General features: G+C 38.0%; 1 protein-coding gene across 1 annotated transcript in view; it reads right to left on the reverse strand.

Moving 5' to 3' along the window:
- Window positions 1-371: 371 nt before the first annotated feature.
- Window positions 372-20198, reverse strand: part of LOC115925101 (mucin-5AC-like) — a 32987-nt gene continuing 13160 nt past the window's right edge. Inside the window, exons 2-3 of the mRNA XM_030988293.1 lie at window positions 1533-1767; window positions 372-523 (exon numbers count right to left, since the gene is read on the reverse strand). Coding sequence (XP_030844153.1) covers window positions 372-523; window positions 1533-1767 — 387 coding nt within the window. The remainder of the gene's footprint in view (window positions 524-1532; window positions 1768-20198) is intronic.

Genomic DNA, 20198 nt, shown 5'->3' on the forward strand with positions numbered 1-20198 from the left:
GTTGCTTCAATGTCCACCTTCCGAAGAACGCTGAATAAAACGTGAGCACCAAATTTACCCGTGAACTGAACGCCATAGGACGCCATGTTGGGGATACAATCGCCTAGCGGTACTATGGCATACCTGCCCGCTGCACTCGGCGCGCGAGCTGGCCCAAACACGGCGCGGCAAAGCCCAGAACGAAAGCAACAAACACCCGGGTTTTCCTCACTGCGATATCGATATTTTCGCAATCGCAATCGGATCAAAAAAAATAAAAAAGCGTAGGGTCGGGCGGGTTACGCCAAGTCATCAATTTTTTTTTTAGGCCTAATGATGCGTCTTAATCCACTATGAAATCCTCTGGTTGTAGATTTTGTGAGTTGTCTCTTTTAGAAAGTAGGGGCTTGGTTATACTGGAGCAGAGGCAACTGCACCCTCTGAAGAAATGTAATAATCTGCCATTCCATTTTCATGTAGTTGGTCAGAAGTCTTCTTGAGACTGAAGAAGGGACATCTGCTGGTTGCTCCTTCATCTGGTTTTCTAAAAGAAAGCTATACCTCTTTAGAAAAGAACATTCTGCACCACACTGCAGGCAAGATGATGTGATGATGTCCCGCAGGAATTTCCCGGCGTCACGTTGCTTATTGTTGGCGTATTTGGGCATCAATTATTTAATATCCATGACAGCCTACTTGACCCCGCAGTTTGTTCTTGCTGCCTTCAGTTGTAGGATTTTTTTTAATGATGGAATCTTGTGCTCTGTTTGCCCTGGATACTCCTGCGCCAATGGGGAGGCTCCAATCACTTGAGCCGTTGCGTTCATATAACATGTGTTACCAAAGTTTGGTATTCCCTGTTTGAAATACATGAAAGTTTTGTTTATCAAAATAAAGCAAATTATATCAAATGTTGACAATGTTATGGCAGGGAGGTGTTTTGGGTATAAACTTATATTCACAGAATTTTTTTTATTGAACTTTGTGCATTCATGGATTTTGCTTCACAAATTAATGATTGTCTTGACTTAAGAAAATCATAATCACATGTCTTTTTGGTCTCTCTGATGATACCGCATTATCTATCTCGTTTCTTTTGACTTTGTGGCTTCGGAGTCTCCAACTTCTTCTCCAGTTTGGACTTTCATCCCCTGAAAACAAGTCTTGAGATATAGACAGCTGAGACAAAACAATCAAGATTATATCACTTTAATTTTGATGTTGGCTGCAAATGGGATATAGTACCTTTAATTACTGATTAATTATCTTATAATGATTTTTTTTAAATCCTTCCTTGCATTTGTGACCTTGTATGCAAACTTTCGGGATACGTCTGCTGGAGTTAGCATTGTTCATCCCCTCTTCTTTGACAAGGCTAAGACGAATTCTGCAAGATAAAATGAAAGTTTCTGGATAAACTGACAGATATGTTGAATGATTCAATATGGAAGCAGACATTCTGACAACTTTGGTACACTACTTGTAAAATAGGAAAGGCTCTAACTGATCAAATAGGTTCACTTTGTATGATATATTAGAACATGCTGACATACCTTGCACTGCTTCAACTTTTGCAGAGTCCAGGGGCGCCTTGTTATTTTTCCTTTTGCCCATGCCCCCGGACTCTGCAAGTTCTTCCTTGGCGAAGACCAAATCAATCGCTCCATTCAACAGGATTACAGCAGGTATTAGTGAGGCCCCTGCCTTCGTTATTAGGGAATGGAGATCCTTGGATCTAACAAGGATATTGCTGTACTTATTGTCCTTTTTATCAATCATAAGTGGAATCTGCAAACAGAAAACAAAACCACAGTTTACAAGAAATCTTTGACCGATATGTTTTATATTATCACTATTGATTGATTAAAGTGCTCACAGTAAATCTCAGTAAGTGCAATTGATGATCATGAAATCAGTTGGTCTGGATGTTGCTAATATTTTATTTTCAATTTAACAGAAGACAAAACCTTTTTTTACGCAGATGGGAATGCTTATTAGGTGGTCTGTCAACGACAGATCACCTATTGATTTCGCTAGAATTTTATTTCTTTATTTATTAGGTGGTCTGTCAACGACAGATCACCTATTGATTTCGCTAGAATTTTATTTCTTTATTTCTTTATTAGGTGGTCTGTCAACGACAGATCACCTATTGATTTCGCTAGAATTTTCTTTCTTTATTTCTTTATTTATTTTTATTTCTTCCGTACACTTTTTTGTACACACGTTCACTCGAAATCGACATGGTCAATTTCCTTCAAATTTCTGTCAGTCATCAAGCACTATGATTTCAAGTCAAATCAACTTTTTCAAGGTCATGGGGTCATCGTGACGTCATCCAGGCGCCATTTTGTAAAAATCAGGTCATTATCATATCTCGATAACGAGTCATCAAAAATCAACCATATTTGGTATACATCAACTTCAGGTCAAAGGTCAACGAAAAATGTCAACAAAATCCGTGCGCGCACCTCGACGCGCACGTACGCGCGCATTAAAATTTTAAAATGGTCAAATTCGTTCTAAATTAATTTTGCATACGTTTCAGGCCATTTTAAGCATTTTCAAAATTTGCGCGCGCGTAATTATGCGCGCGCGTTTCCGCGCGTATCCGCGCGTCCTGGCATTTTGCAACATAGAATCGCCAAATTTTTTCTGTTATCATATTTATTACATTTTTCCAAGCATTTTGATACCTTGTTTACCTGTTTCCGACCAGTAATACCGCAATTAGCGGCTGTCAAAGTTGAACGCACGCGCCGACCTGCGCTATCTGTATCCACAATACATGGGCAAAAACATGCCTATACAAAATTCATTTTAACTCTTCAGAATTGATAGATAACCCCCAATTTCTTTCATATTTAAATAGATTATGAGTTGGAGGTATGATTTCATGTCTCATTTGACCCTCAATTAACTCATGACGTCATCATAATGGCCTCCGAACTCAAAATTTCAATTTGCATATTATGACGTCAGCAGATTTTTGGAAAATTGATTGTATCTCTGTAAATATTGATCAATTTTGTTTCAAATTTTGATATGTTCTACCTGAGAATATTCTCTACAAATACAGTCACCACCAATTTTCATTTGGACAATGGTATTATGGCGTATTTTTGCGATTAAAGGAGGCATGTCAATTTTTTACATTTTGCGTGTATTCTCTATGGGACATGACTTTTTCTCAAAACTGGATTCTACATTCTCGTCTTTTGCGAGCAATATCTCCGTCGTTGTATCTTTGTTTACGCTGAGCTTTGAGTATGTTGTAGCTGAGACAATAAGCTATCACAAGTGTGCCCTTTATTTTTCGATCAGATGCCGGGATCATGCTCATATTTCACTTACAAAGTGGGATTTGAGAATTCAGTTTTCCGTTTACGTGTAATCTCTATTGGAAATGTTTTGGTATATCGGTAACGCACTTGACTTCCGACCTCGAGGTCCCTGGTTCGAGTCCGGGCGTTTCCAACAATTTTGTTTCTTCACTTTTTTTTTCTTTTTGACCTTTCACTGTACCATCTCCTTTGAATATTAAAACACGTACAATCGCAAATAATGTAATAAACAACCATATTTACTTTAATATTACCCTATTATCACTTGATCCATTACTTTTGGCGTGTAATCCTTATGGGAGATGACTTTTTCTCAAATCTGGATTCTACATTCTTGTCTTTTGCGAGCAATATCGCCGTTATTTCGGCTTGATTTTTGTTGATTTTGTAGTATGTTGTAGCTGAGACTATATACTATCTAAATGTTCTCTCATTTTTTTCAGTCTGATGTCATCATGGTCTGTTGATGATGATCATCAACATCATCATGATTGTGATGTTCATCATCATCGTCATCACCATTACTATAAAGATCATCATCATCATGATCATCATTAAGATCATCATTGTTTACATGTCTATATAACTTGAAGGCAGACCACCTTATTCGTCCTCGTGACGAATTAAAATCTAGTATTTTAATTGAATTTGTACAAAAACACAATTCAATTAAAATAAATTTGTGACCACTTTTTTGTGTGCACGATTACTCAAAATTGAACCACCCAATTTCTTTCAAATTTAATACAGTCATAGGTCATCATCTTAAGACGTGACAGGAACATTTTCAAGTTCATCAACATATCGTGACGTTATCCAGGCGCCATTTTGTGAAGTGCTCTGAGAATCAACTCATGATCATATCTTCATAACCGTAAATCATTTCTCATTCATATTTATAACGATTAAGGGCATTATCCGTCCGGTAAACTTAAGGTCAAAAAACGCGCGCGTACGCGTCCGTCCGCGCGTCGGTGCGCGCAAAAATAAAAAATGCTCATAATCACTTTTTGGTCAATTTAGAGTACGTTTTAGGCCATTTCAAGCATTTCGAGAATTTGAAAATTTTCGCAAGCATAAATTTGCGCGCACGTTTGTGATCGTAATGGTCGTACGCAACCGAGAATCGCCTTTTTTTTGTCTATCATAGTATTGCCCAATTTATTCCGAACAATTTGATACCATATTTATCTCTTTATGACAATTGATAACGAAATGAGCGTCCGTTTAAGGTAAAGTCCGTTCAAACCCTCAATTAACTCATGACGTCATCATGATTGCCTCCGTTCAAGGTAAATGTCAGTGCGTGCGAGCTCTTGTAATACATAGCATATATGGGCAAAAACATGCCTATACAAAATCCATTGTAGCTCTTCAGAATGGATAGATACTCCCAATTCTTTTTCATATTTGGATAGATTATGAGTCGGAGATATGATTTCATGTCTCATTTGACACTCAATTAACTCATGACGTCATCATAATGGCCTCCGAAATCAAAATTTCAATTTGCATATTATGACGTCAGCATATTTTTGGAAAATTGATTGTATCTCTGTAAATATTGATCAATTTTCATCCAAATTTTGATATGTTCTAGCTGAGACAAATCTCTACAAATGAAGTCACGACGTATTTTTCATTTTAACAATGGCATCATGGCGTATTTTTGCGATTAAAGGAGGCATGTCAATTTTCACATTTTGCGTGTATTCTCTACGGGACATGACTTTTTCTCAAAACTGGATTCTACATTCTTGTCTTTCGTGAGCAATATCTCCGTCGTTTTATCTTCGTTTACGGTGAGCTTTGAGTATGTTGTAGCTGAGACAATGAGCTATAATAACTGTGCCCTTTATTTTTCGATCAGATACCAGTATCATGCTCATATTTCACTTACAAAGTGGGACTTGAGAATTGTATTTTCCGTTTCCGTGTAATCTCTATGGGAAATATTTTGGATGTATCGGTAACGCACTTGACTTCCGACCTCGAGGTCCCTGGATCGAGTCCGGGCGTCTCCAACAATTTTTTTTTCATCATTAGGTGGTCTGTTATCAACAGACCACCTATTGATTTCGTCAGAATTTTCTTTATTTATTTATTTATTATTATTTATTAGGTGGTCTGTTATCAACAGACCACCTATTGATTTCGTCAGAATTTTCTTTCTTCTTTATTATTATTATTATTATTATTTATTTATTTTTATTTATTTCTTCACTTTTTTGTGTGTCGGATAACGTAAGATTGGTTATGTCAATTTGATTCAAATTTGGCACAGTCATAGGTCATTATCATGAGACGTGACAGAAACATTTTTAAGGTCATTAGGTTATCGTGACGTCATCCAGGCGCCATTTTGTGAAATCACGTTATCCATCATATCTTCATGATGCATCAGCAAAGGTCATTCATATTCATATCACATATACTTTAGGTCAAGGGTTAACAGGTCATGTCATCAAAGGTCACATAAAGGTCATGACGCGCGCGTATGTGCGCGTCAAAATTTAAAATTGCTCAAAATTACTAAACTATTAAACGAGAGTACGAATCAGATCATTTTAAGCATTTCAAAATTTTCCGACCGTAAGTGTCCCCGCGCGCGGTGTGCGCGCTCACAGCGCGCGGAAAAGGTCAAATTCAAAATGTTTACATGATTTTGATTCCTCTTAACGTAATTGACAATTTACATTAATTTCAGTCACTCTTCATATTTCATAAGGCCGTGAGCGTGCGTCAAAGTTCAAAATCCGCGCGTACTGCTATGGGCAATATAGTGCAAATTTGATCAAAAACATGCCATTTTAAAAATCGAAATAGCTCTTCAGATAGTCCATTGACCCCCAATTTTTATATCATGGTTGGAGAAAGCATGAGTTGGAGATATGATTTCATACCACCCTGACTCGTACAAAGTGAAATAAAGTCATCATATTGGCATCTAAACTCAAACAAATGTATTTTGTTGATGACGTCATTCTTGTCTTTGTTTAATTGAGATTATCTCACTTATCGGTCTTCAATCTTCTCCCAGATTTTGATATGTTGTAGCTGAGATAATTCTCTATCAGTAATATGCCATTTATTTTTCATTTAGATGACGTCATCATAGTTAAATATTCGATTAAAGGTGACAATGCATAATTTGTCATATTTGCGTGTTATGTCTATGGGAGGTCACTTTTTTCAAAACATGAATCTGCATGACAAGGTGTTTTGACCAGTATCTCGGTTGTTATTCAACAGTTTTCTTACAAATTTTAGTATGTTGTAGCTGAGACTATTTGCTATCTAAATATTTCCTCATTTTTTTAATCAGTTGTCAGGATTATGCTTATGCTCATCATCATCATTAACATTATCGTTTTTATCGTCATATAACATTATCATTATCATCATCATCATCACCTTTACTATCATGATCATCACCATGTTCATCATGATCATTATTGTTTACATGTCTATATAACTTGTCCCATTCTCAAATCTATCATAAGACTTAGACAGACCACCTTATTCGTCTTCGTGACGAATTAAATTCTAGTATTTTAATTGAATTTGTACAAAAACACAATTCAATTAAAATAAATTTGTGACCACTCTTTTGTGTGCACGATTACTCAAAATTGAACCGTCTAATTTCTTTCAAATTTAACACAGTCATAGATCATCATCTTAAGACGTGACAGGAACATTTTCAAGTTCACCAACATATCGTGACGTCATCCAGGCGCCATTTTGTGAAGTGCTCTGAGAATCAACTCATGATCATATCTTCATAACCGTAAATCATTTCTCATTCATATTTATAACGATTATGGTCAATATCCGTCCGGTCAACTTAAGGTCAATTAACGCGCGCGTACGCGTCCGTCCGCGCGTCGGTGCGCGCAAAAATAAAAAATGCTCATAATCACTTTTTGATCAAATTAGAGTACGTTTTAGGCCATTTCAAGCATTTCGAAAATTTTGCGTGCGCACACCTTTCCGCGCGTATAAATTTGCGCGCACGTTTGTGTTCGTAATGGTCTTACGCAACCTAGAATCGCCTTTTTTTGTCTATCATAGTATTGCCCATTTTATTCCGAACAATTTGATACCATGTTTATCTCTTTATGACCATTAATAACGAAATGAGCGTTAGTTTAAGGTAAATGTCTGTGCGTGCGAGCTCTTGTAATACATAGCATATATGGGCGAAAACATACCTATACGAAATACATTATTAACTGTACAGAAAAAATATTATTGCTCGATCTGAAAAGTCAACGGCAAAATGCGTGTGAAACTAGTGAGCAATAATTGACCCAGTTGTACGTTTCATCGCGCACCAGCTGCTGGTGACAATGACAATGTATATTACGTGTATAACAAAATGCGCACTATGCCCGAACTCCATTGTGACGTAACAATCAAACCCTAGGCAAACTGATTGCAGTGTATCGAAAATTCGTCAGCATATTTTTGGAAAATTGATTGTATCTCTGTAAATGTTGATCATTTTTCTTCCAAATTTTGATATGTTTTAGCTGAGACAATTTTCAACAAATGTCGTTGCCACGATTTTTCATTTTGACAAAAGCATCATGGCGTATTTTTGCGATTAAAGGAGGCATGTCAATTTTTCACATTTTGCGTGTATTCTATAAGGGACATAACTTTTTCTCAAATCTGGATTCTACATCCTGTCTTTTGCGAGCAATATCTCCGTCGTTTTAGCTTTGTTTTCGCTAAGCTTCGAGTATGTTGTAGCTGAGACAATAAGCTATCACAGCTGTGCCCTTTATTTTTCGATCAGATGCCGGGATCATGCTCATATTTCACTTACAAAGTGGGATTTGAGAATTCAATTTTCAGTTTACGTGTAATCTCTATGGGAAATGTTTTGGTATATCGGTAACGCACTTGACTTCCGACCTCGAGGTCCCTGGTTCGAGTCCGGGCGTTTCCAACAATTTTTTTTCTTCACTTTTTTTTCTTTTTGACCTTTCACTGTACCATCTCCTTTGAATATTAAAACACGTACAATCGCAAATAATGTAATAAACAACCATATTTACTTTAATATTACCCTATTATCACTTGATCCATTTCTTTTGGCGTGTAATCCTTATGGGAGATGACTTTTTCTCAAATTTGGATTCTACATTCCTGTCTTTTGCGAGCAATATCGCCGTTATTTCGGCTTGATTTTTGTTGATTTTTAAGTATGATATAGCTGAAACTATATACTATCTAAATGTTCTCTAATTTTGTTCAGTCTGATGTCATCGTGGTCTGTTGATGATAATCATCAACATCATCATGATCATCATCATCATCATCATCGTCATCACCATTACTATCAAGATCATCATCATCATGATCATCATGATGATCATCATTGTTTACATGTCTATATAACTTCTCCCTTTCTCAATATAGTAAATATTATAATCTCTCATAAGACTTAAAGACAGACCACCTAATTCGTCCCCATGACGAATTAAATTTCTAGTATTTTAATTGAATTTGTACAAAAACACAATTCAATTAAAATAAATTTGTGACCACTTTTTTGTGTGCACGATTACTCCAAATTGAACCGTGCAATTTCAATTAAAATTGACACAGTCATAGGTCATCTTCTTAAGACGTGACAGGAACATTTTCAAGTTCATTAAAATATCGTGACGTCATCCAGGCGCCATTTTGTGAAGTGCTCTGAGAATCAACTCATGATCATATCTTCATAACCGTAAATAATTTCTCATTAATATTTATAACGATTAAGGTCAATATCCGTCCGGTAAACTTAAGGTAAAAAAACGCGCGCGTACGCGTCCGTCCGCGCGTCGGTGCGCGCAAAACTAAAAAATGCTCATAATCACTTTTTGATCAAATAAGAGTACGTTTTAGGCCATTTCAAGCATTTCGAAAATTTCGAAAATTTTCGCAAGCATAAATTTGCGCGCACGTTTTTGTTCGTAATGGTCGTACGCAACCGAGAATCGCCTTTTTTTGTCTATCATAGTATTGCCCAATTTATTTCGAACAATTTGATACCATGTTTATCTCTTTATGACCATTAATAACGAAATGAGCGTCCGTTCAAGGTAAAGTCCGTTCGAACCCTCAATTAACTCATGACGTCATCATGATTGCCTCCGTTCAAGGTAAAATGTCCGTGCGTGCGAGCTCTTCTAATAACATAGCATATATGGGCAAAAACATGCCTATACAAAATCCATTGTAGCTCTTCAGAATGGATAGATACTCCCAATTCTTTTTCATATTTGGATAGATTATGAGTCGGAGATATGATTTCATGTCTCATTTGACACTCAATTAACTCATGACGTCATCATAATGGCCTCCGAACTCAAAATTTCAATTTGCATATTATGACGTCAGCATATTTTTGGAAAATTGATTGTATCTCTGTAAATATTGATCAATTTTCATCCAAATTTTGATATGCTCTAGCTGAGACAAATCTCTACAAATAAAGTCACGACGTATTTTTCATTTTGACAATGGCATCATGGCGTATTTTTGCGATTAAAGGAGGCATGTCAATTTTCACATTTTGCGTGTATTCTCTACGGGACATGACTTTTTCTCAAAACTGGATTCTACATTCTTGTCTTTCGCGAGCAATATCTCCGTCGTTTTATCTTCGTTTACGCTGAGCTTTGAGTATGTTGTAGCTGAGGCAATGAGCTATCAAAAGAGTGCCCTTTATTTTTAGATCAGATGCCGGTATCATGCTCATATTTCACTTACAAAGTGGGATTTGAGAATTGTATTTTCCGTTTCCGTGTCATCTCTATGGGAAATATTTTGGTATATCGGTAACGCACTTGACTTCCGACCTCGAGGTCCCTGGATCGAGTCCGGGCGTCTCCAACAATTTTTTTTCATCATTTTGTTTACTTTTTGACGTGTCAATGATCATGAAAATTGAAGACAGACCACCTAATTCGTCCCCATGACGAATTAAATTTCTAGTTATTATTTATTTTTATTTCTCCCCGTTTTTTGTTCATCGGTTAACTCAAGATCGGTTGTGTTAATTTCTTTCAATTTTGACACAGTCATAGGTCATTGTCATGAGACGTGACAGTAACCTTTTCAAGGTCATCAGGTCATCGTGACGTCATCCAGGCGCCATTTTGTGAAATCACGTTATCCATCATATCTTCATGATGCATAAGCAAAGGTTATTTATATTCATATCACATATACTTCAGGTCAAGGGTCAACAGGTCATGTCATCAAAGGTCACATAAAGGTCATGACGCGCGTGCGCGTCAAAATTTAAAATTGCTCAAAATCACTTAACTATTAAACGAGAGTACGAATCAGGTCATTATAAGCATTTCAAAATTTTCCGTCCGTTCATGTCCCCGCGCGCGATGTGCGCGTTCATAGCGCGCGGAAAAGGTCAAATTCAAAATGTTTACATGATTTGGATTCCTCTTAACGTAATTGACAATTTACATTAATTTCAGTCACTCTTCATATTTCATAAGGCCGTGAGCGTGCGTCAAAGTTCAAAATCCGCGCGTACTGCTATGGGCAATATAATGCAAATTTGATCAAAAACATGCCATTTTAAAAATCGAAATAGCTCTTCAGATAGTCCATCGACCCCCAATTTTTATATCATGGTTGGAAAGAGCATGAGTTAGAGATATGATTTCATACCACCCTGACTCGTACAAAGTGAAACAAAATCTTCATATTTGCATCTAAACTAAAGAAAATGTGTTTTGTTGATGACGTCATTTTTGTCTTTGTTTAATTGAGATTATCTCGCTTATCAGTGATCGATTTCCTCCCAGATTTCGATATGTTGTAGGTGAGATAATTCTCTACCAGAAATATGTCATTTATTTTTCATTTGGATGACGTCATCATAGTTAAATATTCGATTAAATGCGACAATGCATAATTTGTCATATTTGCGTGTTATGTCTATGGGAGGTCACTTTTTTCAAAACATGAATCTGCATGACAATGTGTTTTGACCAGTATCTCGGTTGTTATTCAACAGTTTTCTCCCAAATTTTAGTATGTTGTCGCTGATACTATATGTTATCTAGATCACTCCTCATTTTTCCGATAAAATGTCAGAATCACGCTCATAATCATGATCATCATCATTATCATAATGATGATAATCATCCTCATCAACATCATCATGATCATGATCATCATAATCATTACCATCCAGATCATCATCATCATAATCATCAATGTTTACATGTCTATATAACTTCTCCCTTTTTCAGTATAGTAAATATTATAATCTATTATAAGACTTGAAGACAGACCACCTTATTCGTCTTCGTGACGAATTAAATTTCTAGTTTTTATTTCTTCCCGTTTTTTGTGCCCAGGATAACTCACAGTTTGGTTTGGTCAATTTGATTCAATTTTAGCACAGTCATAGGTCATTGTCATGACCTATGACCTTGAAGATTTTCAAGGTCATCAAGTCATCGTGACGTCATCCAGGCGCCATTTTGTGAAATCACATTATCCATCATATCTTCATGATGCATAAGCAAAGGTCATTCATATTCATATCACATATACTTCAGGTCAAGGGTCAACAGGTAATGTCATCAAAGGTCACATGAAGGTCATGACGCGCGCGTATGTGCGCGTCAAAATTTAAAATTGCTCAAAATCACTTAACTATTAAACGAGAGTACGAATTAGGTCATTTTAAGCATTTCAAAATTTTCCGTCCGTTCATGTCCCCGCGCGCGGTGTGCGCGCTCACAGCGCGCGGAAAAGGTCAAATTCAAAATGTTTACATGATTTGGATTCCTCTTAACGTAATTGACAATTTACATTAATTTCAGTCACTCTTCATATTTCATAAGGCCGTGAGCGTGCGTCAAAGTTCAAAATCCGCGCGTACTGCTATGGGCAATATAGTGCAAATTTGATCAAAAACATGCCATTTTAAAAATCGAAATAGCTCTTCAGATAGTCCATTGACCCCCAATTTTTATATCATGGTTGGAGAAAGCATGAGTTGGAGATATGATTTCATACCACCCTGACTCGTACAAAGTAAAATAAAGTCATCATATTGGCATCTAAACTCAAACAAATGTATTTTGTCGATGACTTCATTTTTGTCTTTGTTTATTTGAGATTATCTCACTTATCGGTGATCGATTTTCTCCCAGATTTTGATATGTTGTAGCTGAGATAATTTTCTTTTAGAAATATGTCATTTATTTTTCATTTATCTGACGTCATCATAGTAAAATATTCGATTTAAGGCGACAATGCATAATTTGTCATATTTGCGTGTTATGTCTATGGGAGGTCACTTTTTTCAAAACATGAATCTGCATGACAAGGTGTTTTGAATAGTATCTCAGTTGTTATTCAACAGTTTTCTCCCAAATTTTAGTATGTTGTAGCTGAGACTATTTGCTTTTTAAATATTTCCTTATTTTTTCAATCAGATGTCAGGATCATGCTTGTGCCCATCATCATCATTAACATTATCGTTTTTATCATCATATAACATTATCATTATCATCATCATCACCTTTACTATCATGATCATCATCATGGTCATCATGATCATCATTATTTACATGTCTATATAACTTCTCCCATTCTCAATTCTATCATAAGACTTAGACAGACCACCTTATTCGTCTTCGTGACGAATTAAATTTCTAGTTTATTTTTATTTCTTCCGTACACTTTTTTGTACACACGTTCACTCGAAATCGACATGGTCAATTTCCTTCAAATTTCTGTCAGTCATCAAGCCTTATGATTTCAAGTCAAATCAACTTTTTCAAGGTCATTAGGTCATCGTGACGTCATCCAGGCGCCATTTTGTAAAAATCAGGTCATTATCATATCTCAATAACAAGTCATCAAAAATAAACCATATTTAGTATACATCAACTTCAGGTCAAAGGTCAACTAAAAATGTCAACAAATTCCGCGCGCGCACCTCGACGCGCACGTACGCGCGCATCAAAATTGTATAATGCTCCGATTCGTTTAAAATTAATTTTGCATACGTTTCAGGCCATTTTAAGCATTTTGCAAAAAACGCGCGCACGGACATGCGCGCGCGTTTTCGCGCGTAATTGCATCTTCTAACATAGAATCGCCAAATTTTTTCTGTCATCATATTTGGCACATTTTTTCAAGCATTTTGATACCTTGTTCAACTTTTTCTGCCCATTAATAACGGAATGAGCGTCCGTTTAAAATAATTACCGTGCGCGCGAGCTTTTGTAATACATAGCATACATGGGCAAAAACATGCCTGTACAAAATCCATTGTAGCGCTTTAGGATGCAAGGTGACCCCAAGTTTTTTTTCATATTTTGATAGAGTATGAATCGGAGATATGATTTCATGTTTCATTTGACCCTCAATTAACTCATGACGTCATCATAATGGCCTCCGAACTCAAAATTTCAATTTTCATATTATGACGTCAGCAGATTTTTGGAAAATTGATTGTATCTCTGCAAATGATAATCAATTTTCTTTCAAATTTTGATATGTTCTACCTTAGAATATTCTCTACAAATGCAGTTGCCACGATATTTCATTTTGACAAAGGCATCATGGCGTATTTTTGCGATTAAAGGAGGCATGTCAATTTTTCACATTTTGCGTGTATTCTCTATGGGACATGACTTTTTCTCAAAACTGGATTCTACATTCTCGTCTTTCGCGAGCAATATCTCCGTCGTTTTATTTTTGTTAAGGCTGAGCTTTGAGTATGTTGTAGCTGAGACAATAAGCTATCACAAGTGTGCCCTTTATTTTTCGATCAGATGCCGGGATCATGCTCATATTTCACTTACAAAGTGGGATTAGAGAATTACATTTTCCGTTTACGTGTAATCTCTATAGGAAATGTTTTGGTATATCGGTAACGCACTTGACTTCCGACCTCGAGGTCCCTGGTTCGAGTCCGGGCGTCTCCAACAATTTTTTTTCTTCACTTTTTTTTCTTTTTGACCTTTCACTGTACCATCTCCTTTGAATATTAAAACACGTAGAATCGCAAATAATGTAATAAACAACCATATTTACTTTATTATTACCCTATTATCACTTGATCCATTACTTTTTGCGTGTAATCCTTATGGGAGATGACTTTTTCTCAAATCTGGATTCTACATTCTTGTCTTTTGCGAGCAATATCGCCGTTATATCGGCTTGATTTTTGTTGATTTTTGAGTATGTTGTAGCTGAGACTATATACTATCTCAAAGTTCTCTCATTTTGTTCAGTCTGATGTCATCATGGTCTGTTGATGATGATCATCAACATCATCATGATCGTGATGATCATCATCATCGTCATCACCATTACTATCAAGATCATCATCATCATGATCATCATGATCATCATTGTTTACATGTCTATATAACTTGAAGGCAGACTACCTTATTCGTCCTCGTGACGAATTAAAATCTAGTTTTTATTATTATCAGGTGGGCTGTATAACGTACAGACCACCTTATAATTTCGTTAGAATTGCCTTTATTTATTTATTATTTATCAGGTGGGCTGTATCTAATACAGACCACCTTATATTTTTGTTAAAATCGCCTTTATTTTTTTTATTTATTTATTTATTTTTCTTATTTCGACCCACTTTTTTGTTAGCAAGATAACTTGAAAATGGTTGAATGAAATACCTTGAAATTTGGCACACATATGTATAGGCATATGGAGAAAACACAGTAAGGTTTTCAACCTTGACCTTGACTGATGACGTCATCTAGGCGCCATTTTGTGAAATTTTCTGAAAATAAACTGATGATCATATCTTCATAACCAAAAGGTATTTCTCATTCATATTTATTATGATCAAGGTCAATATCAGTCCAGTCAATTTCAGGTCAAAAAACGCGCGCGTGCGCGTACGTCCGCGCGTCAATGCACGCGCAAAAATTTTAAATGCTCAAAATCATCTCAAATTTATTTTGCATACGTTTCAGGTCATTTTAAGCATTTTATAAAAAATCGCGCGTACGAGCATGCGCGCGCGTTTTCGCGCGTAACACCATTAAAAAACATAGAATCGCCATTTTTTTTTCTTTCATGATATTTCTCATATTTTTTCAAGGAATTTGATTCCATGTTTATCTCTTTATGACCATTATTAACAAGATGAGCGTAAATTCCAGGCCTCGAATTACATCAAATTTGGGTCAAGGCCACTTTTTTGAGAGGGCACAAATCCACTGAAAGGGGCACAAATCTATCCTAAGGGGCACTAAGGCCAACGTGGAAAGTGCGCGTAAAATCACCTCACGCCGTTGTTTTCAAGATGGAGGGGGGGGGGGGATATGTGCACCCAGGGGCGGATCCAGGATTTCTTCCTTGGGGGGGGGGGGGGCCCACCTTTTTTTTTTGTCCCAAAAAATCGCAACGACTCAGCCAGCCGCTGAATAAGCGGGGGGGGGGGGGGGGGGGGGGGGTAAGAGGACACTTTTTTTTCTTTTTTTTTTGGTCTCGAAATTTGAAAATTTGACATTTTGTTCCCTTTGGGGTGGGGGGGAGGGGTGGGGGGGGGGGTGAGATCACCTTTTTTAGATCAGCCATTGGCATAATTTTTTTTTTGTGTGTGTTTCATTTAAAAAAAAAGGGGGGGGGGGTTTGCTCTAAAATACAGACATAAAAAAAACCGAAGGGGGGGGTTGAACGCCCCAAACCCCCTCCCCCTCCCCCCTGTGTACGTGCCTGCTCGTCTGAATACAGTTCCCCTCCCTCCGCGCAAAACGCGGAAGCTTTTACGTTTCATTAAATCATTAGAGAAAGAAGAGGATTCGTTGTACCGTTTTTTACTCTTAATCCTCGTCTAAATTCATCCCCCCCCCCTCCCCCGCAAAGCTCGGAAGCTTTTACGTTTCATTAAATCATTTAAAGCATTACATTACCGTCAGATTAGCATCCGGTGGGGTCCAGGGGGCAGAGCCCCCGGAAGCTCAGGGGTTTAAGCATTTGATTACGGTCAGATGAACATGTTTTTATACTTTATTTGTGACACTGGCAGGACACTGATTGGCGTGAGGTCCAGCGGGCGGAGCCCCCAGAAGATCAAGGGTTTTAGGCACTAAATTGCAGTTAGATGAGTATCAAGAGGCCTGCCAAAGGGCCCTTGGTTGGGTCCCGGGGGCAGAGCCCACGGAAGCTCAGGGGTTTTAGGCGTTTAATTACGATCAGATGAGCAATTTTTGATACCTTATTTTGTTGAGAAACTGGTAGTTAACTATTTTTTCTTTCTTGCTCTCTTTCTTTCTATTTCTCTTTAAAATGCTTTTCAAAAAAAAATTGGGGGGGGGGGGGTTTCCCCCTTTGACGTTTCATTGAATTATTAGAGAAAGAAGATGATTCGTTGTACCGTTCTTGACTCTTTATCCTTTTCTGAATTCCAAGGGAAGCGCGGAAGCTTAGACGTTTTTAACAAATTATTAGGGAAAGAAGACGATTCGTCTCGATCTCGACTACCGGTATTATACTTTTCTGAACTCAATTCACACCCCTCCCGCGCGATGGGCGGAAGCTATGACGTTTTAATTAAAACGTATGGGAAAGAAGACGATTCTTTGTACCATTATCTCGACTCTTAATCCTTTTCTGATTTAATTCCAGACCCTCCTCCCGAGAAAAATCCAAGTTTTTCACTGATTAAAAACTGTGAAAACGCACCAAAAAAGGTCACAACGCGAAGTAAAGATGTTGAACCAACGATGGGTAAACAAAACTTCCCGATATTGATTGGTTCAAATAAAAAGGATGGATTGAAAAACTAAGCCTGAGTCATTACGGTTTTTGTGCCAAACGTTTCAGTCATTTGGATGAAGACATTCTTTCATATCTCCGTATCGGCAATTAAGTCCCGCCAATTAATTTAGGAGTTCCATAGTGGAAATTAAGTCTCGCCAATAATTATTGTTTTAGATCTCCGTAGGGGCAATAAAGTCTTGCCCATTATCATTGTTTTAGATCTCCGTAGGGGCAACAAAGCCTTGCCGACTATTATTGTTTTTAGAGCTCCGGAGGGGCAACAAAACCTTCCGGTAATTATTGTTTTTAGAGCTCGGGAGGGGCAATAAAACCTTGCCGATAAATATTGTTTTTAGAGCTCCGGAGGGGCAACAAAACCTTGCCGACTATTATTGTTTTTAGAGCTCCGGAGGGGCAACAAAACCTTGCCGATTATTATTGTTTTTAGAGCTCCGTAGGGGCAACAAAACCTTCCGGTAATTATTGTTTTTAGAGCTGCAGAAGGGCAACAAACCTTGCCGATTATTATTGTTTTTAGAGGTCCGTAGGGGCAACAAAACCTTGCCAATAATTATTGTTTTTAGAGCTCCGGAGGGGCAACAAAACCTTCCAGTAATTATTGTTTTTAGAGCTCCGGAGGGGCAACAAAACCTTGCCGACTATAATTGTTTTTAGAGCTCCGTAGGGGCAACAAAACCTTCCGGTAATTATTGTTTTTAGAGCCTCGGAGGGGCAACAAAACCTTGCCGATAATTATTGTTTTTAGAGATCCGGAAGGGGCAACAAAACCTTACCGACTATAATTGTTTTTAGAGCTCCGTAGGGGCAACAAAACCTTCCGGTAATTATTGTTTTTAGAGCTCCAGAGGGGCAACAAAACCTTCCGGTAATTATTGTTTTTAGAGCTCCAGAGGGGCAACAAAACCTTTCCGATTATTATTGTTTTTAGAGGTCCGTAGGGGCAACTAAACCTTGCCGTTAATTATTGTTTTTAGAGCTCCGGAGGGGCAACAAAACCTCCCGATAATTATTGTTTTTAGAGCCTCGGAGGGGCAACAAAACCTTGCCGATAAATATTGTTTTTAGAGCTCCGGAGGGGCACCAAAACCTTGCCGACTATTATTGTTTTTAGAGCTCCGGAGGGGCAACAAAACCTTCCGGTAATTATTGTTTTTAGAGCTCGGGAGGGGCAATAAAACCTTGCCGATAAATAGTGTTTTTAGAGCTCCGGAGGAGCAACAAAACCTTGCCGACTATTATTGTTTTTAGAGCTCCGTAGGGGCAACAAAACCTTGCCGACTATAATTGTTTTTAGAGCTCCGTAGGGGCAACAAAACCTTCCGGTAATTATTGTTTTTAGAGCCTCGGAGGGGCAACAAAACCTTGCCGATAATTGTTGTTTTTAGAGCTCCGGAGGGGCAACAAAACCTTGCCGACTATAATTGTTTTTAGAGCTCCGTAGGGGCAACAAAACCTTCCGGTAATTATTGTTTTTAGAGCTCCGGAGGGGCAACAAAACCTTGCCGATTATTATTGTTTTTAGAGCTCCGGAGGGGCAACAAAACCTTGCCGACTATTATTGTTTTTAGAGCTCCGGAGGGGCAACAAAACCTTCCGGTAATTGTTGTTTTTAGACCTCCGGAGGGGCAACAAAACCTTCCGGTAATTATTGTTTTTAGAGCTCCGGAGGGGCAACAAAACCTTGCCGATTATTATTGTTTTTAGAGGTCCGTAGGGGCAACAAAACCTTGCCGATAATTATTGTTTTTAGAGCTCCGGAGGGGCAACAAAACCTTCCGATAATTATTGTTTTTAGAGCCTCGGAGGGGCAACAAAACCTTGCCGATAAATATTGTTTTTAGAGCTCCGGAGGAGCAACAAAACCTTGCCGACTATTATTGTTTTTAGAGCTCCGGAGGGGCAACAAAACCTTCCGGTAATTATTGTTTTTAGAGCTCCGGAGGGGCAACAAAACCTTCCAGTAATTATTGTTTTTAGAGCTCCGGAGGGGCAACAAAACCTTCCAGTAATTATTGTTTTTAGAGCTCCGGAGGGGCAACAAAACCTTGCCGACTATAATTGTTTTTAGAGCTCCGTAGGGGCAACAAAACCTTGCCGACTATAATTGTTTTTAGAGCTCCGTAGGGGCAACAAAACCTTCCGGTAATTATTGTTTTTAGAGCCTCGGAGGGGCAACAAAACCTTGCCGATAATTATTGTTTTTAGAGATCCGGAAGGGGCAACAAAACCTTGCCGATTATTATTGTTTTTAGAGCTCCGTAGGTGCAACAAAACCTTCCGGTAATTGTTTTTAGAGCTCCAGAGGGGCAACAAAACCTTCCGGTAATTATTGTTTTTAGAGCTCCAGAGGGGCAACAAAACCTTTCCGATTATTATTGTTTTTAGAGGTCCGTAGGGGCAACTAAACCTTGCCGTTAATTATTGTTTTTAGAGCTCCGGAGGGGCAACAAAACCTTCCGATAATTATTGTTTTTAGAGCCTCGGAGGGGCAACAAAACCTTGCCGATAAATATTGTTTTTAGAGCTCCGGAGGGGCACCAAAACCTTGCCGACTATTATTGTTTTTAGAGCTCCGGAGGGGCAACAAAACCTTCCGGTAATTATTGTTTTTAGAGCTCGGGAGGGGCAATAAAACCTTGCCGATAAATAGTGTTTTTAGAGCTCCGGAGGAGCAACAAAACCTTGCCGACTATTATTGTTTTTAGAGCTCCGTAGGGGCAACAAAACCTTGCCGACTATAATTGTTTTTAGAGCTCCGTAGGGGCAACAAAACCTTCCGGTAATTATTGTTTTTAGAGCCTCGGAGGGGCAACAAAACCTTGCCGATAATTGTTGTTTTTAGAGCTCCGGAGGGGCAACAAAACCTTGCCGACTATAATTGTTTTTAGAGCTCCGTAGGGGCAACAAAACCTTCCGGTAATTATTGTTTTTAGAGCCTCGGAGGGGCAACAAAACCTTGCCGATAATTGTTGTTTTTAGAGCTCCGGAGGGGCAACAAAACCTTGCCGACTATAATTGTTTTTAGAGCTCCGTAGGGGCAACAAAACCTTCCGGTAATTA

The sequence above is a fragment of the Strongylocentrotus purpuratus genome, unplaced genomic scaffold (assembly GCF_000002235.5).
Source record: "Strongylocentrotus purpuratus isolate Spur 01 unplaced genomic scaffold, Spur_5.0 spur5_scaffold_17, whole genome shotgun sequence".
Classification (NCBI taxonomy): Eukaryota; Metazoa; Echinodermata; class Echinoidea; order Camarodonta; family Strongylocentrotidae; genus Strongylocentrotus; species Strongylocentrotus purpuratus.